This window comes from Ceratotherium simum, chromosome 13, assembly GCF_057802395.1.
Source record: "Ceratotherium simum simum isolate JZ-2026a chromosome 13, ASM5780239v1, whole genome shotgun sequence".
Classification (NCBI taxonomy): Eukaryota; Metazoa; Chordata; class Mammalia; order Perissodactyla; family Rhinocerotidae; genus Ceratotherium; species Ceratotherium simum.
In genome coordinates, this window is record NC_141912.1 from 42,061,047 (window position 1) to 42,083,539 (window position 22,493).

A 22,493-nucleotide genomic window follows, 5' to 3' on the forward strand; every position below is an offset into this window, starting at 1 on the left:
CTGCCAGGCCCTTTAGCAAGGGGACATTAGTTTCTTTTAACATCAATAGAAGCAAAATAGTTAAGAAAGAAAAGTTACTACCAAAATACATTTCAAAGCCAATCAGAAAAATTTTTTTCTACATTTCTGTGCTGCTGCTTCCCTCTGTTAGTGTATGTCAACAAGAGCTGATTTTAACAAAAGAAGAACTATTTCTCAGTATGAAATACCCTTATGCTTGGCTCTCTTCAAGTCAGCTTCTTTAGTCAGCAATCCCCTACTTACCTCTCTACAGCTACCTTCTCCGCAGGTGCTTTGGAAACCCCCTGTACTGTGAGGTCCTTTGCCAGGACCTTCTCTCTAAGGATATATTGCTCTTTCATGACCTACAAAAGGAGGAGGAGGAGAACAGCAAGTGGGAGACCCTCTCAGGTAAGCTTAGCTTCCCAGGGTTTTACCCTGGTCCAGCTGCTGAAGTTCATGCTTCAACATGGCATCACCTGGCCCTCATGAGGCATGTGCCTGTTCCCTGCTGACGTTACAGGCGTGATTAGGCTTTCCTGGCTAAGCACACTATGCAGATAGTGCGCAACTATGGTGAAACCACTAAATACCTGCCTCAGATAACTTAAACTGAGTCAATCAATCTACCATAGTTCCTTTTTGAGCAGCCCAGGAGGTAGGGATAGAAAAATAGGATTTATAAACATAAGAGTCCACTAGAGAGGATTTATAAATATGAGAGTCCAATAAAGAATTCCACATTACTGATGAAAAGGATGACTTGAGGATTTGGAGAAGGGAGGAGAGTGGGAGGGGGGAAAGAGGTAGAAGTATGTGTGAATCCAGAAAGGCATCCTAGAGCTCTGATATAATAGAAGGGAGGGCTGTTGGACGGTAAACAGGAAGAGTGAGCATGTTAGATACCATATGGTACAGCAACTGTTGTTAGTTTCTAAGAGAAAACTAGAGAACAGGCAGGATGGGTGGGGTAAACCACTTTAAACGTGATATGCTCCATTCATCTTCATCCTTTTAGTTTCTTGAGTAAATTCTTTGGTATTTTTGTGCCTTTAAAATTACAGTCACTGAGCGTGGTGTTTTCCTCAGTCATAGTCTTCTTTCCCTGCAGCTAATGCCATGAAGTCCACAATGTACAGTATTTCTCCTGCCAGCTCTGAAGAAGACCAGGAACTTTATGTCTGCACAGTCAAGGATGATGTGAACTTGGATACAGTGCTTCTCCCACCGTTGTTAAAAGGCAGGTCCCTTAAAGACCTCAAGTGAATCAATTACAGATGTCATTACACTTAGTAATTTGGTGGGTGATTGAGTATAGGTCTTTCATTATCATGGTAGCTTCATTTTCTTCTAAAAAAGAAATATGCCTTCCAGAAATAAGTTCTGGCACTGCCCCAAGAGCCCTTTAAAGACTTGTAATGTTATTTGAGTAATGTTCTCTTTAAGGCTGACTGATGACCTAGAAAAGTTTTCTAGTTATGTCCTGAATTTCCCTTTGTACATATTCCTGTGCTGGAGGAGACAGTAAGGAAGGGAGATATTGTTGCTGAAATTTAAGACAATCCATGATGCTAGTGAAGAGACAGTGTTATGCACATAGCAGGAGTTTAATAAAAAGAGTACAAAGTAAGTTTATACTGACTGATGGGATAAAGAATAAAGAAGCTGTCAGAATTGGGTAGGCATAATTAGGTGGGAGATGTTTTTCTTTTTAGAGATGAGGAATTTTTTTTAATGTCTATTCAAGTGTTTGGTGGGCAGGGTACTATATTAAAGCCCTCTTGAGGGATATTATGATGAATAAGAATATCTTCAAGTCAAAGTATGATCTTGTTGAGAATATAAGACATGCATATGAAATAACAGTACAGAACACCATGGTAGTTAAGAGCCAGCTCTCTGGAGTCAGAAAAGCCTGGGTACCATTGGCTCCTCTACTTACTGGCTCTGAAACCTTACATAAACTTATCTAAGCCTTAATCTTCTCATTACTTAAATGAGGATAATGATAGCCCTTACCTCTGTGGAGTTAGTTGAGGATTAAATGAAATAAATCATGGTACATAATAAATATTTCATGAATGTTGGCTATTATAAGCTATTCACTGTGGAGGTTTTAGGTTTATCTAGAGAGTTCATACTCCTGCATCCACGATAGGCCACACTTGCTATTGGCTTTACTGACTTAGAAGCATAAGGGTCACGAAACACAGCATGCTAGCAGAGCAACAGCAGGTAACCAGCAGTTTTCACTACTATTCTCTAGAGCCTCAAGGAATAGCTTAGGTGTGGTGGAATGAGACCATGATGGATGGGTACTTAAAAGCCCCATCTCCCAAGTAGGAACTGGTATCTCATGTAACAATCCTGTAGACATAGGTTCCAGGCCCTACAAGGGACGTAACCTGTTACAAGTATTACAACACCCAAGGAAGCCCAAAGCTGTGGCTTACCATCGGGTATTTATAGTTCATTCAGTTTTCCTAGTCCAAATTCAAATTCCAATCAGGGATCATTCTTAGCATAAGCAGTGTTACCTGGTAATTCAGCTGACATTCTGATTTTATCAGGATCCTGGGAAACAGCTAGCAAGTGAACCCAAGTTCAGCATTGTCCACAGGAAAGGAAAAAGGATATGTTCACTCATAAGCTAAAATGAATAGCTCAGTCAGCAGTCCTTGGTCTAAATGAAAGGCCAAAGCTAGATTATGAAAGGCCATATAAGTTATAAAAGTATTTAAGAAAGGGACTGAGGGCCGGCCCCATGGCTTAGCGGTTAAGTGCACGCGCTCCGCTACTGGCGGCCCGGGTTCGGATACCGGGTGCGCACCGAGGCACCGCTTCTCCGGCCATGCTGAGGCCGTGTCCCACATACAGCAACTAGAAGGATGTGCAACTATGACATACAACTACCTACTGGGGCTTTGGGCAGAAAAAGGGGAAAAAAAAGGAGGAGGATTGGCAATAGATGTTAACTCAGGGCCGGTCTGCCTCAGCAAAAAGAGGAGGATTGGCATGGATGTTAGCTCAGGGCTGACCTTCCTCAAAAAAAAAAAAAAAAAAAGTTCAATTAAGGAGAAACAACCAAGAAATCTTTCCAGTGTAATTCTATACCACTGATCATTTCTTCCCTATTGTACTTTGTGCTAGATATGGTCAATATCACTCATATTGGTGTAAAATTCTTTATACAAAGGAGGTAGTGATACCAAATAGGAATTGTAAATGTATAAAGTTTTCTTAAAAACTAGCAGCGTGTGCTTGGGAGTTTGCTACATGGTAACATAAAAGGACTTTAAGGGAGACTTTCACTTAGATTTTCCTGTATTTCAGATGCTGGCTTTCCTCTCAGGCTACAAGAGGAACTCTCCCTACCTCAGACTGAGTTGCTAGAGTTTGGAGTGCCTCTATTACGGGAAGCAGCTTGGGAACTGTGGCCCAAAGCACAACAGATAGCCCTGCACCTTGAATGTGCCTGCTTTCTCCAAGATTTGGCCTGCCGCTGCGGGAGCTGTCGTGGGGGGGACTTTGTCTCCTTCCACCGTTTCGCCATCTGTCCTACTAAGACGTCCAGCAGGACCTCCCAGTTCTGTAGTTACAAAGATACCGGCTCAGTACTAACACAAGTGATCACAGACAAATTGCAGCTGCCTTCTCCCCAAGGTAAATCCAGGGGGCAGAGGGAGGACATGTGGGCAACACCTCTCTTTCTTCTTGTACTTGGAGCTCTTCATCCAAAGGTGAAATCAGAGTAAGGGAGAAAAATAAGTGGAAAGCCATTTATCCATGAAGTACTAGAAATAAGAAAAATGTAATCTCAGAGTTAAAAGGAACTTTAGAGATCATACTTGCTTTGGTTGGCAATCTTGGGCAAGTTACTTAGCCTCAATTGAGGAGAATAACAACACGAACTTCATAGAGTTGTTGTGAAGATTAAATGAGTTAAAATATGTAATGTGCTTTGAATAGTGCTAGGTACATGGTTAGTGCTCAATACATTTTAGTTATTGTTTTTATTATTGTTACAATTATTCGGCTCAGTACATATATATGGAGCCCTTCTGTGTATCAGATGCTGCAACTAGGTGTTAAGAATACAAAATGAATAAGCCTTAGTACCTGAAATAATCAGGTTTTTTTGTGTGACGCAGACATAATAGAGAATTCCGATATGGTATGGTAAAGGCGATGAAAATAGCATACATAGGGGTTGGCGTAGCTAGAGAAGGGGCATTAGCCCAGTCTGAGGCATGAGTAGGAGAGGATTTTCCCTTGAAGGAGATAATGCCAGAAGTGAGACTTGAAGGATAAGTAGGAGTTAGCTACTTGAAGAAGCTTGGAATAGTGGACAGATGTTCCCCAAAGCCTGTATCCCTACTACCGCGTCCCAGATAAGAGTTACCCTCTTTGTTTTAACATCTTCAGTTAGCTTATCTTACAAGATAGTCCATTTCATTGTCAAGAGCTATTAGAAATCTTCTTTCCTCGAGACGAAATCTACTTTCTTGTGACTTCACTCATTTTTCGTTGTGTGTTCTTCCATATTTGAAGACAGCTGTCAAGACCCAACCAAATCTTGTCTATTTCTACTTTGATAGAAGAGAAGTTGGTGTTGGTAGGGGAGAAGGACATGGGAGAGAGGGGGAATTGTTGGTAGTAAAGGACTAAAGTGAAGGAGTTGATCTGTGATCCTAATACCTTCTCTAGCTATAACATTCTGGTAACTCTATGAAGGTGGACCAGTGACTTGGAGAAATTGGTCATTGGCTGATGAACTCTGTAGGCATTTGCACTTTTGTACTTTCCAAAGGTGAAGAGGAAAATAACAGTGAATGTCCTGGTCTGGTATTGTGAAGAAATTACGCTATCATTCACATTTCCTTTGTGGCCTTTTGCCTTTGAGAGATCAATGTCAGCTTTAGATTGGACAGTCTGGTCAATATATGTGAGAGAGGCTCAAGGCCTTCCTAGCACAACTGAACCCTGAGGAGGCTTCCCAGACCCAGGGCCTCGGTTCATGGCCATGCAGAACTGCACAAACCTAGAGGCTGCTATTCACACAGGCTGTGATGTGATGCCCCTGGGAATTGTGCATTGCAGTAGTGCTGCCAAACTCCACTTTCCTTAATTACCTTAACCTTTCTTTACCTTACCTTTTTTGATCATTAAATAATCAGAGAGCTAGTCCTTTTGCTTAACACAATCCTCCCTGTAACAGTTCTCTTAGGCTCCTCTTCAGTCCCACCATCAAGCGTCTGAGCCCTGATAGGTACTGTCCACACGTCATTCCCAGTCTTTGCTTTTGATGTGCGAGAAGGCAGCTGCAGAGGAAGAGTCTTATCTGGAGGAGAAAGGCTATTTAAGGCCAACTAGGTAAAGCTGAAAACCTCTGCTGGCCACTGTGACTCTAGTGGACTGTGGCATCTTGTGCCCTCATGATTTGCTTCACTAGGTCTTAGGCTCTGTGGTTCACTCTCATGTGTCATAAACCTGATCCAGATATAGTCAAGGATTTCTACTATTAGAAGTAGCCGTCAAACCAGATGAACACTTCCTTTATTCATTTCTTTAGCGAACAGAATTAGGAACTGGTTTGGGTGGTTTGAGAATGCAAGGAGTTACTATTTGAATCACAAATAGTTGCTATTAAGGAATTTGCAATCTACCATTCTAATTTTGTGTGTAAGCTAATATTAAGCCTAAACTTACCATTTTTTAATGGGGGAGGCAATTAGGTCATGAACTAAGCTGCAGAAGAATGGTAGTCAGGAATTTAAAATGTCCTCAGTTAATACAAACATGGATAATTAAAGATAATCATATTTTTCTCCCTACAGATAGTTTTCAGTTCCAGACAAAACCATCCAGAAGTCAACCATCCAGAAATCAGGAGGCCTTCGCAAGTGAACACTGCAGGTAGACAGAGATGCTGAGAGTGGGCATGGAGAGGGGCAGAAAGTAAGACACAGATGACCGTTAAACTGGGGCATTCACCTCTCCTGCAGACTGGGAAGGCATCTGACCACCCAGGAGTAGTGACTCTTATACTCAGCCTAAAATTCAAGTTAACAGAGATTTGGAAAGGGAATTTTTATTCTTTGTAGGGAAATTATTTCTTAGCGGTCAAGAAAAACTTTATTTAGCAGTTCTCAAATGCATTGTATGCATAGCAGATTTTCTTAGCTATAAATTTGCCTTCTCAATTATTTTTGACCCAAGGTGACATTAAAATGAATTTACCTTTCCTAACCATGTACCTTCTGGTTTCCTAATGCCTATCCCATCAATTTTAAATGTCCTACCTTGAGTTCACCAACCACTCTAGAGTTTCCTATCCCATTTATCCAACCTGATTTCCTCCAGTTTTCAAACAAAAATCTATATTTGACATGAATCAGCCCCCCAATCACCTGTGTGTCTTTGCTCACACAATTCTCCATCTTAAAAATACTAAGTGGCCTCCACATCCTTCTACTTATCAGAATGTTTGCCATCCTTCATAGCCCTCCTCAGTTTCCACTTTTTTCGGTCATTCTATCTCAGAAGATCTTCTCTCTTTTGAACTCATGGTGCCTGTGGAAAGTGCACTGGACTAGTAGTCAGAGAGGTGAGCTCTAGTTCTGGTTCCACTCAGTAGCTGTGAGGTCATATATAAATCACTTAAGCATCTCTGAGCCTCAGTTTCCTCATCTGTAAAAGGGAGGTGATTTTTGCCTGCCTGAGTCTCAGGATTGTTGTAGGATAAGATGGTGGTGTTGTGTAAAGTAATATTCAAATGTGCTATGACAAAGTTCAAATATTCTAATAGATAAATGTATTATTAGTTATTGCTTTGTATCATTTTTACATTTTTATTTAACATGTTGTTAGTTTACTCTTCCGGTGTGGTTGTTTCCCTATTTTGTGAGGTACTTGGATACCTAATAGGGCTTTGCCATTATAGATCAGGTCCCTGACTTTCAAAAATTTATGGAGTGATGGAGGAAAAGGATCGACATACAGTTAATGAATTATAAAGGAAAGCTTCCTAGAAAAAGTGGCTTTGAGAACTGGTTATGCCCCGACAAGAGTGGCTACTTTGTGACTACTCTCAGTTCTTCATCTTCTCTCCACAAAGAACTGAGGAAGAGTTCCTGGATCAAGTGAACAGGAAGCTGGCTCAGAGCAGCCCTGAGAAAGACATGTTGACCGCGAAGCCCTGTCACTGTGAGGAAATCCTGAAGTTGGTGCTGTCACCCCTCACCCAGCACTGCCTGATCATCGGAGAAACCACTTGTGCATTTTATTACCTGCTGGAGGCTGCGGCTGCCGCCTTGGACCTGTCAGATAATTACATGGTGAGCAAGCTCTGCTCTCTGCCCCTGAGCTGAACCTGAGCCCTTTTCTTTGGGGAATTTGTTTGAGATTTCTTACTATCAAGTAACCTTGAGTGAAAAGTGGAGGAAAGTAGGAGAGAGAGAGGAGCTGAAAGGGACGTGGGAGAAAACATGGAATGGGAATGCGGTAGTGCAATAGCACCAGCCGCTGCCGGCCCTGCCTGTGACTCCTGCACATGCAGTCCAGCTGCTGTTTCAAACTCTAAATCCAACCCTGCTTCACATTCAATCTTGACCCTCATCATAACCTTACTCCAGACTTAGCCCTTATCGCACCCCTAGCATCACCCAAATCCTAATCCAGTTTCTCCACCCCTTGTCTTGTTTGGAGGCCTTCTTTTATCTGAGGAAGGCAAGCAGTCTTCTGGGCCAACGCTCAGCATTCTCGTTTTGGAAAAAGCACAAGGTGAAGATCTGTCAGTTTGAGGAGGCCACTTTCTGCCATCTTCGGTCAGAGGTGAGGGCAGGGGGTAACCTTGAAGTTTGAGTTATTTCTCTTTGAGGGTTACCCTATTATTTCTTTTAAAATCTCTTTGTTTCTTTGTATGTGATTATAGATGTGATAATGTCATAAAAGGTTATACAAATTCAAAACATAGTAATGTATAATATGTAGAAAGTGAAAGAGCACCGACTAATCCCATGCCACCCCAACATAGCTAATAATTTGGTGCAAATTGCACTAGCCATACACACATAGTCATATCATTATTGTTTTCCATTATTCTTAAAATAGAATCATATTTTACTTTCTCTTTTTTTGCAGCTGACTTTTGTTCTTAATAGTACAGATTGAACGTATATGCATATTGGTGTACATCCAATCACAGTTACAGCTGCCAAGTACTCCATTGTATGCATATATCAAAGTTCACTTAATCATTCCCTTTTTCATGTGCATTTAGGTTGTCTCTAATTTTTGGTTATTATAAATATTGCTACGGTGAATATTTTGTAAATATCTCTTTCTTTCCTTGTCAGAGTGTTTCTGTAAGAGAAATTTCCAGAGGTGGAAATGCTAAGACAGAAGATATGAATGATTTTATACTTAATAAATATATCACCAAATTGTCCACCAAAGATATTTTATCAATTTGAGTTTTTTCCATTTCTTCACATTCTTACCAACATCAGACATTATCAGTCTTTTTTAAACTTGCTAATCTGTAGATGAAAGTTATGTTGTATTTTAATGTGTATTTCTTAACTAATAAGGTACATTATTTTTGTATGTTTATTCGTCATTTATTTTTCTGCAAATTGCCTATTCATGTCCTTTGCTCATTGGAGCATATTTAAACTAATTTCAGCAGAGTGAGGAGTGGGCAAAATGGGTGAAGGTCATCAAAAGGTACAAACTTCCAGTTATAAGATAAATAAGTCCTAGGGATATAATGTACAGCATGGTAACTATAGTTAACAATACAGTATTGTATATTTGAAAGTTGCTAAGAGAGTAGATCTTTAAAGTTCTTGTCTCAAAGAAAAAAATTGTAACTATGTGTGGTGACGGATGTTAACTAAAGTTATTGTGATCATTTTGCAACATGCACACATATTGAATCATTATGTTGTACGCCTAAAACTAATACAGTTGTATGTCAATTCTATCTCAATTAAAAAAATAATGCTGTACACCTTAAACTTATACAATGCTATGTATCAAATATATCTCAATAAAGCTAGGGGGTAAAAAAGAACATACAGTTGAAAGTCTCTCCCACCCCACCCCATCACTCAGCCACAGTGTCCTCTCCCCACAGTTATGTATCTTTATATATTCTACTAGAGGAGCTCAGCATATGTAAATGTATATAGTCTCCCCCTTCCTTTTTTATATATGAATAGGAGCTCCCGATACTCCATTCTACATCTTGCTTTTTAAAAAAATAAATAATATTCCTTGTAGATCATTCTATATCATTTATAACAAATTTCCTCAGGGAATGAGATTTGTATAATAAATAGAAACTCTGGGGAAAGCATGCCATGACACTCCATTTTCAAAGGACATACAGGAGTAAACTTATTTATTGTGTATGAATAACTCAGGACAGCTCAGCAACTTCTCCCAGCCTCATTACTAGTAAATCCAGCAGAACAAAATGTGTTGGGGTAATTATTTATCAATTTATAAATTATTACTCCATAAAACCATGGAGGATGTTTTGTGAGAAGAAAGCTTTAAAATAAAAAAACCTGGTTAGGAAAGTAAACCTAATGCATATAATGCTTTTGAACGCCAAAGAGAATATTTGGGTTGTCCACAGTATTGCATTATTTGTGTTTGAACCAAGAGGTCTTTGGAGAAAACTTAAATAATTATTTCTTTCCTTTTATAAGAAGAAGTTATTGTGCAGTCTTCCCAAGATTGTTTTGGGATCACCATAGACTTTATCACTTTCTTGGAGGGTTTAGCCTTAGCATGGAAAGGTATGATAACCTCAAGGTAGTTCCCCAGCTCCAACCCCGACATGCACTGTGGTGGTGCAGCCTATTTAGGAAGAGAGATATGGAATTTGGTGATATTTCGGATGCTTTCTGTACCATCTGAAGCATCTGAGTCTCTGCCCAAATGACAATCCCACCTCAGTCTAGCAGTATCACTTCTAAATCACAACCTTCTTCTACGGCTCACTGACAAATGTGTGGGAGATGGGAAAGGAGGGCACTTTCTCTATAATCCTATTTTCTCACTCCTTTACTTGCTAATGTCCCTACTGATGCTTGTTAGTGTGGCCAGTCTCTGCTCCAACTCGGCCCACTCTAGCACCTCAGTGACCCCAAGTACACATCCCAAAATAAAAGAGCCAGTGTGTTATATCTAGAACCTTGTCCATAGTACTCTTCCCATATTTACATTACTGTTTCTCATTTTCCCATCTCCAGGTCTGTTTCAACATGGGACAGATCACCTTGGCCGAAAAATTGGCTAGGCAAGCCCTTCGACTGCTGAAAAGGAATTTCCCTTGGACCTGGTTTGGTGTCCTTTTCCAAACATTCCTGGAAAAATATTGGCGTTCCTGTTCCCTAAGCCAACCTCCAAACAACCCTAGTGAGAAGTGAGAAGCCTGGCTAAGTTGCCCTGCTCCACTTTAGGGCCATGGAGAACTAAACTAGGACCCACCCTGGAGTTTTGACTATACTGACCTAAGACTCCTCTCTTATTTTTTTTGTGAGGAAGACCATCCCTGAGCTAACATCTGATGCCAGTCCTCCTCTTTTTTTTGCTGAGGAAGATTGGCCCTGGGCTAACATCCATGCCCATCTTCCTCCACTTTATATGGGACGCTGCCACAGCATGGCTTGACAAGTGGTGCATCAGCGCGCACCAGGGATCCAAACCCGCGAACCCTGGGCCTCCGAAGCAAAGCGCGTGCACTTAACTCCTGCGCCACAGGGCTGTCCCCCTAAGACTCCTCTTTTCAAGCATGTAACAGACAGTTCTAGTTCTTCCACCTTACTTCCCCAGCCAGTTAAATGTAGCAGAATGTAGCGGAGGACTTCTTTTGTTTTTGGGAGTGTGGTGTTACCCTGTCTCTTTCAAATAAAGATACGTGTGTATATATATATGTATGTGTATATGTATATCTAGGTAGCAATTTAATATTATTTCTCTGAGATATGTATATATATAATATTAAATCGCTACCTAGTTTTTGAGCTATAATAATTCACAGAAAGTTCATTCAACCAAAATAGCAATTCAAAGAATGAATGTTTTTTAAAAACTTCTTGAAAATTTCCTGGTCAAGAGGGATGAATTAAAAAGGCATCTGGAGTTAGAAGTAGTGGGATCCCAGGAACATTTCTGAGTTTGCAGGTCTGGAGATGGCCCCATGATGAGTAGACTTGGATTTCCTGTGGGGAGGGGTGGTTGGGTACTGTGAAGGGTAAGGGTATACTAATCATCCTGTGCTTCAAAACAGTAAGAAAAAGTTGGCAGTCCTGCAGCAGCGGGTGCACTGCCTCTCTCTGCTCTGGCAGCTCTATAACCTGGAGGCCACAGCCAGCAGCCGCAGGTTTGCCTGCCTGGCTGCTCTTATGCAGAAGAATTCAGCTAAGGAGTTTGCAAATGAAGCCCAGGTAAGCAAGTCCTTGCTTTACCTCTGGACCTCACTCAGAAACCAGGGAGTCCTTGCTTTACCTCTGGACCTCACTCAGAAACCTCAAATGCCAGGGAGAGAGACCCTGCCTAGTCCCTGATTTTAGCACGGTTCCACAATAACCCAGATTTAAGGGACACCACTGATCACATGTGTGAGCAGTGTTTCTTAATTTGCAGCTTATAGATGAGTTTCCAGGTATGAGGCTAACTGTGCACTCCCTGAACTGAATGTAGCATTTTGTGTGCATGTTCAAAAGAGCATGTGGGGGCTGGTGGGAGGTAGGGAAGGGGTCATAGCTTTCATCAGATTCTCAAAGTCCACAATCTAAAAAAGGATTAGAATTGCTGACTTAGGAAAAAAGAAGGAAGGGAAATGTGTCTTCCTAATTGTAGTGTCCATCTGTCTCTCTTTTTTTTATCCATTTGTTCAACAAATACTTGATGAACACCTATTATGTGTCAGGCACTGATTTGGTTCCAGAGAAACAGATAATAGATAAGTGAACTATCTAGTATGTTAGATGATGATTAATGAGGGGGATGGGGTTCTGGGAGCTGGGAGGTGCAGGTTTAAACAAGGTGGTCAGGGGGGCAAATAACTGAAGGAGGTGAGAAAGTAAGCCTCATGGCTATCTGGGAGAAGCGTGTACAGGCAGAGGGCACAGTGAATGCAGTAGGCATGCCCTCTGTATTTGAGGAACAGTGAGAAGGCCAGTGTGACTGGAGGGGACGGAGGAGAGGGGAGATGAGTCAGAGAGTCTGGGGAGGGGTAGATGGTAGATGGTGCAGGCCTCATAGGCCGCTCTAGGGGTTTTGGCTTTTACTCTAAAAAAGATAGGAAGCCATTGGTGGGTTCTAAGAAGAGGAATAAGTGGATCTATTTATATTTTAGTAAGATCATTCTACCTGCTGTATTGAGAATAAACTGAAAGGAGCAAGAGAGGAAGCAGGAAGACCAGTTAGGGAGGCTATCACAGTAATACAGGCAAGAGATGGTTGGCTTGGATTGTGGTGGCAGAGGAAGCGGGGAGCAGTGGTCTTCTGTCAAGAGAGAGCCAATAGGATTCACTCATGGATCAGTTCTGGGATGTGAGAGAAAGAGAAGAGTCAAGGATAATCCCAAGATTTGCAACCTGGAATTCTAGAGGGATAGAGATGCTCTTCATTGAGATGGGGAGGTCTGCAGAAGGAACAGATTTAGGGAAGGATTGGGAGCCAGGTTTTGGACATGTTAATTTGAGATACCTATTAGACATCCAGATGGAGATGTGAGTAGGCAGTTGAATATACAAGTGTGGGGTGCACAGGAGAGGTAGGGGCTGGAAATAGAAATATGGGAGTCATCAGTGTATAAATAGCGTTTAAAGTCATGAAACTGGTGAGATCACCAAGGGGATGAGAAAAGATCCAAGGACTGAGTTAACAGCTCCAATGTTAAGAGGTCAGGGTCATAGGAGAAACCAACAAAAGAAACAGAGAAGTTGCCAGAGAGACAGGAGGAAAACCAAGAGAGCATGGTGTCCTGGACACCTGGTGAAGACAGTGTTTCAAGAAGAGAGTCATCAACTATGTCAAATATATGCATGGTTATAAGAGAGATCTAGGCAGCAATTTTCAAAGGAGCGAGAATCAGAGACCTTGGAGAAAACACAGGGGAGGTTTGGTCAGTGTTTTGAAGGGGAAAGTCTTGGATTGGAGAAAAAGAAGAGAGGCAGGTGCAGAAAGTGGTTTGTTTAAAGAACAGGCAGTGAGAATGATCAAATTAGCAGTGTAGGGCGAGAAGGGGCGTGTCTTCATAGCTGGAGCGGAGGTGAGGGGCAGGGACACCAGGAGTCCTCACTGACTGAGCAGCAAGGCTCCAGAGTGGGCACTTGTGCAGGAGGGGACACGATGGAAATGTGGCATGAATGCACAGTCGGAATATATTGCCCCGTGTTTGTTGCCCCACAGGTTGTCTCTACCTACGTGGCCCTCTCCCAATTCTCCCAGAACGTGGGTGACAGGGAGAAGTGGCTGCACTGTGAGCAGATGGCCATTCGGAAAAGCAGCCTGTGTTGGTTCTCCAGGGAGGGATTGTTGGCCACAGCCCAGCTCGTGCAGGCCTTGTCCTACACCAAGCTCTGCCTCGGCCACCTTGACTTCTCCATCAAGCTGGGTAATGGTGCTTGGGGCTGGTGGGCCTATGGCTTTTAGAGAGGCCAGGTTCACAGCCAGACCTCACACAATGCTCTTTACCCTCCTTAGGTTTTCAAGCTCATGAGATATGCAGACACCTCAAGAAACCAGCTCTGCAGAATCTGGTTCTCTCAGTTCTCTTCAGATCTGCATTTCTAAAGAAGAAGTATTAAGATCATTTTCTTTCATTTGTATTTGTTGCCTGAGAGGGGAGGGTATGGTCTCCCAGAGAAGTTTGGAGCGGAGAGGGAGGTGCTATTTCATTTGCATAGCCAAGGCTGTCTCTTCTGTAGTCACTCCAGGAAGCGTTGTCTTAAGTGTGGGGGGTTAGGAGTGGAAATGCAGAGTCTGAGCTGCTACATATTCCATTTTTCTCCTGGGAAGTGGGGAATTGCAGTAGCTCAAGACCCTGGAAACTGTCTCGGAGGCATTTTCCCACTTTGTTTGCTAAGAGACAGGTCTGATCCCAGGCACAGATGCTCTCTGTAGAGGTACGGAGAGGAGATCTGGGGGATGTCAGGCTGCTTTGATGGTATGGTGTAAGATCCCCTCCTCTCCTGCACCATCCTCCCTACTCCCTCGCTGGTCCCAGTAGCTCTGTCTCTCAGCAGATTTGATCTGTGTATCCATGTGCTGGAGAGTCAGTGGGCGCTCATTTCCCAGGGTCATGATGTCCTTGGCCTGGCCTGCTTCTACTCTGCTTGCTTAGATCTGCTGCTCTATGGAAGAGGTAAATCTTGTGCAGGGCTCTGCTGTACTCCTGAGAGATTCAGACTTCACGTGGGGCCCCAGGTTTGGAACACAGGCAGTCATGAAACTGTCCCTCGGGCAAGGCCTCTGCTTCTAGCCCCCGGCCTTAAAGTCTAGGAACCACGTTGTGATTCAGGGGTGTCTGCCTTTCAGGGGTTGTCTCCTCCCCTGTACCACACACCTTCTATACTAGTTCCTATGTGGACAACTTATGCTAGCCTGGTTACCTTCTTTGTTCACAGGATTGCTGTGTCGGCCCTTTGAGGAGTGTCTGCATTTCATTCAACGCTATGAGGACAGCTGCATTCTTACCTCTCAGAGCAATGTCATGCTGGGGATCCACTCCTCTCTGGCCATGTGGTAATATGGGGTACCAGAGTCTTACTCAGGGTCTACAAGAAAGGGTAGAAATGTAAGGACACCGTGAAGTCATTTAAGCAGTTGCCTTTTACCCCTCCAGGCAGGACTATTCCACATCTCTAACCCACTTCTAAAGACCATTCACCTCCCATTCCCCCCATCTTATTAGAAGGGTTCTTCTTGTCTCGTTAACAGGTTTGGTCCTAAACGTTAAAGGTTAGGTTTAGGGTTGTATTGAAGTTCTAGATGACCCACAGCAAGGCTGAATATCATTGGTCTCCTTTTAAGTCTACTTGCATGTGAGTTAGTAGCCTTGGCCACTTTCCAGCATCACAATTCTGATTGTCCAGGAGGTCTTACAGCCTTAAAGAAAGATGGTTCTATGAAAGAGCCATGGTTGGTAAGCAGGAGATAAAGCTGAGTGATTCTTTCCCTCCAGGTTTGCCCAGGACTCACAGTGGAACCTGTTTGAGCACCACTTCTCCAAGGCTCGCCAGTTGGTGAAAAGAACCAATGCCTCACTATTTGGTTCACACGGCTTTGTTCGATTCCTAGAGTGTCATGTGCTAATGTTACAGAAAATGCCAGAGGGTGTCTTCGTGCATATTCCCCCAGAGGCTCACAGCCAAACCCTCAAGGTACCTGTCCTTCAACTAACACCTAAGTTATAGTTTGACCCTGTGATACTCTTTCTGCTGCCTGCATCTCTCCCTTACTCTTCTTCTGTCTGCTTCTGTCTCTTTTTACTCCTTGAACCCTTTTTTCTCCACCTAGAAAGTCTTTCCACCTACCCCTTTGCCCTTCCAGATATTCTTGTATGTAGGTCAGGACTAGATTCCTTAACTTTCCACCTTTGCACAGCTACTACATAATACCATTAAAATGTTAACATTTAGCCCTTCTCAGTGGACCCACTCTGGCTCAGTTTATAATTTGACACATCTCCCTACAGCCCTGCTTTCTGAGTCTAAGACATTCCAGTTCCTCTGTATCTCAAACCAACTCTCTGGGCCTACTTTGCCATCAGTAACTCTTCCCTGTTCCCCCAGCCCTGAGTGAGTATGCTGAGTAGGGACTGTTGTCAGTTCTGGTGGAGTAGAGTAGAGGAAGAGAGTACTAATCCCTGAGAAAATGGACCTTCCTTTCCTTGCAGTACTTTAAGGAGTTCTTCACTCGATGTGTGACCTGCCCTGTCTATCACCAGTGGGTCTCTGAGCTTAAAGCCTCTGTGATGAGATATGGAAAGAGAGAATCCATGTCCTTGACTAACATCATCAGACCTTTTGACACTTGCTTGACCAGGATTTGGATGGAGGGAGACTGCCCAGAGGAAAACAACTCCTTTGAAGGAAATTTAGGAATTCAGAGTAAGCATATCTTCCTGGAACCCTTGTCTGAGAGAAGTAAAGAATGGTCTCAGAATCTTACTCACAAGCAGTCAAAGGCTGCACCTCCAAAGTAAGAAGGGACACACAGATATGAGGAGTTAGTCCTTGCTCCAGAGGTAATTATCAACTTCTCGCTAGTGCTGGACCCAGCCTAGACAGACAGGGATCCCTTATGTTGTTAAACAACATAACAGCCTCTCCCAGCCCTTTGTTTCAGCATCTATAATCCTTAGGCATAGAAAGTTCCTCCTTGGTCCCAGCTTAAACAACAAGATTGTTCCTTTGGAGTAGCTAGATGGTCCCTAAGGGAGAAAGAAGGCTCTAGAAATCACAATGTAATGTCTATGAAGGTAAGTGGTAAGATGTGGGTAAGAAAAAGAAAGGAAAGAATATAGTTCCTTGCCTCAGGGCCCAGCAAATCGCCTCCTTTTTCAGGGCCATGAGTTAAATTTGTAATTTGTAATTCTTTGTGTTTGTGATATTCTTTATGTTCCTGCTTTCAGGATTTGACAGAGTGGCTGATGTCAAGGACAATAAGGATGAAGAAGAAATTCAAGAATGTATATGTTAAAACAACAGCAAAAAAATCATCTGCAGGGACCATGATTCTCTTATTGTATACAACACAAAGAAATCCCCCAAGTTCTCCTTTTTAAGATACCGTATAGTGTACATATTAAATATACTAGCCTTTTACAGTCACCACAATCTATATCTTTGTCAAAATAAAAGCCTATGTTTCTGAAGCATGAAATTTACATCTTTCTTAACTATGAAGTCACTAGCTTAACTGGAGAAGTTAGAACCAGAGGTAGACTGGAGGCCTGGGAGGGTTTGAGATGAAGGGATTCCATCTTATGTAAGATGCAATCCATCAGCAGATGGGGGGAAACGCAGCCCTAATGATGAGGTTGTCACTACTTAAGGAAGGCTGGCAGTGCAAGTGCCCTGGTGTGGCCCTCTTTGGGCACAGGTGTGGTAACAGGCTCCAAAGAAGGCAAGGAGCCTTCTGCGAGCTACATAGGGCTATGGGAATCGTTTCTCCTTTGCATTGTGTGATTTGGGCATTCCTGCATTAAATTGTGTAAGTGCCAGAGAGTATATGACTCCAGCTCTCTTCTTTTTCATTCTCCCTTTCTGGAGCTGCCATCTTTGGCCTTTATCTGTTTGATGGTCTTTCTTCCACAGAGCACGATCTTCCCACTGATTTTACACTTTATAACTCAGTCATCTAGCAATTATAGTCAGTTAGCTAATGTTATGATAGCCACCATTTAGCGTTCACTTCTTCTGTGCCAGGCACTATACTAAGTGCTTGAAATATTGTCTTTAAATCCTTATATTAACTCTGTGAAGCAAGTACTTTAATGATCCCCATATTATAGATGAAGAAACTGAAGCTTAAAAAGATTTTACCCCAAGAAACACAGCCACAAAATGATGGAGTTGAGATTCTAAGTCAAATTTGATTCCGGAGTTTATGCTCTTAACCACTGGGTTGTACAGGCTTTTGTAGGGCCCAGGCTATAGGAGGCTATCCTGTACCCAGGATACTTCAATACTTGAAGGACAGGCACAGAGATGTTTGGGAAAGGGAGGACTGTACTTGCCGTTTGAATCATCCTCTCTAGTCTGTACACTCACTCCTCCCCCTCTTCTCTCTATTTTTGTCACCCTTCCTCTTCTGTCTCTACTCCCCACTTCACCCCTTCCATTCCTCCGTCTCCTACCCACTCCTTCCTTTCTTCTCGCCCACTTCCCCTGTCCTCTTCTTCCACCCCTCCTTGAGATATAGAGTAGTGGTCAAGAGCAGGGACCCTGGAGCAGGACAGCCTGGGCTAAACTTCCAACTCTGCTGCTTATGAACTGTGTTCCTTTGGGCAAATAATTTATCTTCTTTATGCTTCAGTTTCCTTTTCTGTAAATGATATAAATAGAACAAAAGAACGTCGTCGTAAAGATTAAATAAATATAAAGCACTTAGAACAGTACCTGGTACACAGTAAGCACTCAGTAAATGTCAGCTATTATTATCAATTTAATTTTTATATTTAAAAACAGGTAATACAGGGGCCAGCTCGGTGGCGCAGTGGTTAAGTTTACATGCTCTGCTTTGGTGGCCCAGGGTCCGTGGGTTCAGATCCCAGGCGCAGACCTACACACCACTCATCAAGCCATGCTGTGGTGGCATCCCATATACAAAAAATAGAGGAAGATTGGCACAGATGTTAGCTCAGGGACAATCTTCTTCAAGCAAAAAGAGGAACATTGGCAACAAATGTTAGCTTAGGGCCAGTCTTCCTCACACAAAAAAATAGATAATACATTTATGTGGTACAAAGTTCAAAAGGAGTAAAAGTATATAACATTGAAAGTCTTTCCCCTTCCTGTCCTCCAGCCACAAGTTCTCCTCCCCAGAGCTGATCTGTGTTACCACTTCCTTGTGTATCATTACAGTATTCCATGCACATGCAAGCAATCGTATATATTTACTGCACTCTTCTTTCCCACGAATGGTACTAACTAGACATACTTTGTTGCTCCTTCCTTTTTTTTTTTTTTTTTTGGTGATTATTTCTCTTTTGGCAATTTTTTTAATTGAGATAAAATTCACCCTTTTAAGGTGTACAATTCAGTGGCTTTTAGTATACCAACAAGTTGTGCAACCATCACCCCTAATTCAAGAGTGTTTTTATCACCCCAAAAGGAGCTCTGTACCAATTAGCAGGCACTCCCCACTCCCCTTCTCCCAACCCCTAGTAACTGCTAATCTATTTCTGTCTCTATAGATTTGCCTATTCTGGATGTTTCATATAAATGGAATCAAAATTAGAAACGATTGACCTAATCTGATATCACAAAGATTTACTCCTCTGTTTTTTTCTAAAAGTTTTATAATTTTGGCTCTTACATCTAGGCCTTTGATTCATTTTGAGTTAATTTTTGCATGTAGTGTGAGGTGGGTTTCCAAATTCATTCTTTTGCATGTGGATATCCAGTTGTCTCAGCACCATTTGTTAAAAAGACTATTCTTTCTCCCATTTAAATGACTTGACACTCTTGTTGATGTATGGTTTTACTAGATGTATGGGTTTATTTCTGAACTCTCAATTCTATTCCTTTGGACCATATGTCTATCCTTATGCCAGTACACACAGTCTTGATTATTGTAGCTTTGTAAGAGGTATTAAAATCAGGAAGTGTGAGTCCTCCAACTTTATTATTCTTTTTCAAGATTTGTTTTGCTGTTCTGTGTCCCTTGCATTTCCATATGAATTTTAGGATCAGCTTGTCAATTTCTACGAAAAGGACAGCTTTGATTTTGATAGGGATTGCATTGAATCTGTAAATCAATTTGGGGAGAACTGCTATCTTAACAGTATTAAGTTTTCTGGTCATGAAAGTGGTGTATCTTTTCCATATATTTAGGTCTTCTTTAGTTTCTTTCAGTGATGTTTTATAGTTTTCAATGTACAAGTCTTGCACTTCCTTTGTTAAATTTATGCTTAAATATTTTATTATTTTTGGTACTATTGTGAATAGAATTGTTTTTTTTTAATTTCGTTTTTGGATTGTTCATTGCTCGTGTATAGAAATAAAACTGATTTTTATATATTGATTTTGTATCCTGAAACTTTGCTGAACTAATTTATTAGCTCTAAGTTTTTTTTGTGGATTCCTTAGGATTTTCTATATATAAGATCATGCTATCTGCAAATAGAGATAATTTTACTTCTTCCTTTCTAATCTGGATGCCTTTTATTTATTTTTCTTGCCTAATTGCACTGCTAGAACCTCCAGTACAATGTTGAATAAAAGTGGCAAGAGTGGGGGCAAGCCCAGTGGCACAGTGGTTAAGTTTGCATGCTCTACTTCAGCAGCCCAGGGTTCACAGGTTCGGATCCCAGGTGCAGACCTACACACCGCTTGTCAAAGCCATGCTGTGGCGGCGTCCCATATAAAGTAAAGGAAGATGGGCACGGATATTGGCCCAGGGCCAATATTCCTCAGCAAAAAAGAGGAGGATTGGCAACAGATATTAGCTCAGGGCTAATCTTCCTCAAAAAAAAAAAAAAGTAAGTGACAAGAGTGGACATTCTTATCTTGTTCTCAATCCTAGGGAAAAGCTTTCAGTTTTTTACCTTTAAGTATGATGTTAGCTGTGAGTTTTTTGTAGATGCCCTTTATCAGTTGACGAAATTCCCTGCTATTCCTAGTTTGCTGAGTATTTTTATCATGATAGGATGTTGGATTTTGTCAAATGCTTTTCCTGTCATCTATTAAAATGATCATGTGGTTTTGATCCTTTTTTCTATTAATATAGTGTATCATATTGATTTTCATATGTGAAACCAACCTTGCATTCCTGGGATAAATCCCACTTTGTCATGATGTATAATCCTTTCTATTTGTTGCTGGGTTCTATTTGCTAGTATTTTGTTGAGGATTTTTGCTTCTACATTCATAAGGGATGTTGGTCTGTAGTTTTCTTGTGATCTCTTTGTCTGGTTTTTGCATGAAGGTAAAACTGGTCTCATAGAATGAGTTGGGAAGTATTCCTTCCTCTTCTGTTTTTTGGAAGAGTTTGTGAAGGATTGGTTTTAAAATTCTTTCAATGTTTGGTAGAATTCACCAGTGGAGCCCTCTGGGCCTGGGGTTCTCTTTGTAGGAAGTTTTTTTGATTACTAATTATACTTCTTTACTTGTTATAATTCTATTCAGATTTTCTATTTCTTCTTGAGTCAGTTTCAGTAGTTATGTCTTTCTACAAAGTTGTCCATTTCATCTTAGATAATTTCTTGGCATACAGTTGTTCATAGTATTCTCTTATAGTCCTTTTTATTTCTCTAAGGTCAGTAATAATACCCACCTGTCAATTTTGTTGGTCTTCTCAAAGAACCAACTCTTGGTTTTGTTGACTTTTTTTCTGTTCTCTATTTTGTTCATTTCTTCTCTAATCTTTATTATTTCCTTCAGTTTGCCTTGGGTTTAGTTGGCTCTTCTGTTTCTAGTTTTTTCAGGTGTAAGGTTAGGTTATTAATTTGACATCTTTCTTCTTTTTTAATATGTGTTTACAGCTATAAATTTTCCCTCTAAGCACTGATTTTGCCTCATTCCCTAAGTTTTGGTATGTCATATTTTTGTATTCATTCATCTCAAAGTATTTCTAATTTCTCTTATGACTTCTTTGACCCATTTGTTATTTAGGAGTATGTTGTTTAATTTCTACCTATTTGTGAGTTTCCAAACTTTACTTCTGTTATTGATTTCCAATTTCATTCTATTATGGTCAGAAAACATACTTTGTATGATATCAATCCTTTTAAATTTATTGAGACTTGTTTATGGTAAAACATACGGTCTATGTACGCTGAGAACTATGTACACTGCATGTACGCTTGAGAAGAATGTGTATTCTGCTGTTGTTGGGTGGAGTGTTTTATAGATGTCTGTTAGATCTAGTGGGTTTATGGTGTTGTTCATGTCTACTATTTCCTTACTGATCTTCTACCTACTTGTTCCATCTGTTGTGGAAAGTGGGGTATTATTCTTTAATTGTCTATTTCTCCCTTCAATTCTGTCAGTTTTTGCTTTGTGTATTTTGAAACTTTGTTGTTAGGTGCACTCATATTTATAATTTTTATATCTTCTTGATGAATTGACTTTTATCATTATAAAATATCCTTTTATTGTCTATAACAATTATTGTCTTGAAGTATGTTTTATCTGATATTAGTATAACCCCTCCAACTCTCTTTAGCTAGTTTGCATGATGTATATTTTTCCATCCTTTTACTTTCAACCTATTTGTGTTCTTAAATCGTTTGTCTCATAGAGGCAGCATATAGTTGAATCATGTGTTTTTTAATTTTTTAATTAAATTTTTTAATCCGTTCTACCAGTCTCTGGCTTTTAATTGGAATATTTAATCTACTTATATTCAATGTAATTATTGATAAGGTAGAATTTGTGTCTGCCATCTTGTTATTTGTTTTCTATTTGTTTTAAGGGTTTTTTTCCCTTCTATTTCTCCACTATATTTTGTTATATTAAATAGATTATTTTAATTTAAATTTAATTTTAATTCTCTTGTCATTTTTTTTTAATTTTTTTTTTTAATGTTTTATTTTTTTTGTGAGGAAGATCAGCCACATCCATGCCAATCCTCCTCTTTTTGCTGAGAAAGACTGGCCCTGAGCTAACATCTGTGCCCATCTTCCTCCACTTTATATGGGACGCCACCACAGCATGGCCTGACAAGCAGTGTGTCGGTGTGCACCTGGGATCCAAACCTGGGCCACCAGCAGTGGAGTGTGCGCACTTAACCACCATGCC

At 41.1% G+C, this 22,493-nt stretch overlaps 1 protein-coding gene across 1 annotated transcript in view; it reads left to right on the plus strand.

Moving 5' to 3' along the window:
* The window catches only part of LOC101403211 (adenylate cyclase type 10-like), a 39,110-nt gene extending 22,207 nt beyond the window's left edge, over window positions 1–16,903 (plus strand). Inside the window, exons 17-31 of the mRNA XM_087438562.1 lie at window positions 275–411; window positions 1,112–1,240; window positions 3,334–3,663; window positions 5,838–5,916; window positions 7,118–7,337; window positions 7,708–7,833; window positions 10,266–10,438; window positions 11,306–11,462; window positions 13,435–13,639; window positions 13,729–13,825; window positions 14,268–14,389; window positions 14,652–14,769; window positions 15,209–15,407; window positions 15,923–16,136; window positions 16,661–16,903. Of these exons, the coding sequence (XP_087294688.1) occupies window positions 275–411; window positions 1,112–1,240; window positions 3,334–3,663; window positions 5,838–5,916; window positions 7,118–7,337; window positions 7,708–7,833; window positions 10,266–10,438; window positions 11,306–11,462; window positions 13,435–13,639; window positions 13,729–13,825; window positions 14,268–14,389; window positions 14,652–14,769; window positions 15,209–15,407; window positions 15,923–16,136; window positions 16,661–16,728 (2,374 nt within the window). The 3' untranslated portion in view covers window positions 16,729–16,903. The remainder of the gene's footprint in view (window positions 1–274; window positions 412–1,111; window positions 1,241–3,333; window positions 3,664–5,837; window positions 5,917–7,117; window positions 7,338–7,707; window positions 7,834–10,265; window positions 10,439–11,305; window positions 11,463–13,434; window positions 13,640–13,728; window positions 13,826–14,267; window positions 14,390–14,651; window positions 14,770–15,208; window positions 15,408–15,922; window positions 16,137–16,660) is intronic.
* The last annotated feature ends 5,590 nt before the right edge of the window (window positions 16,904–22,493 follow it).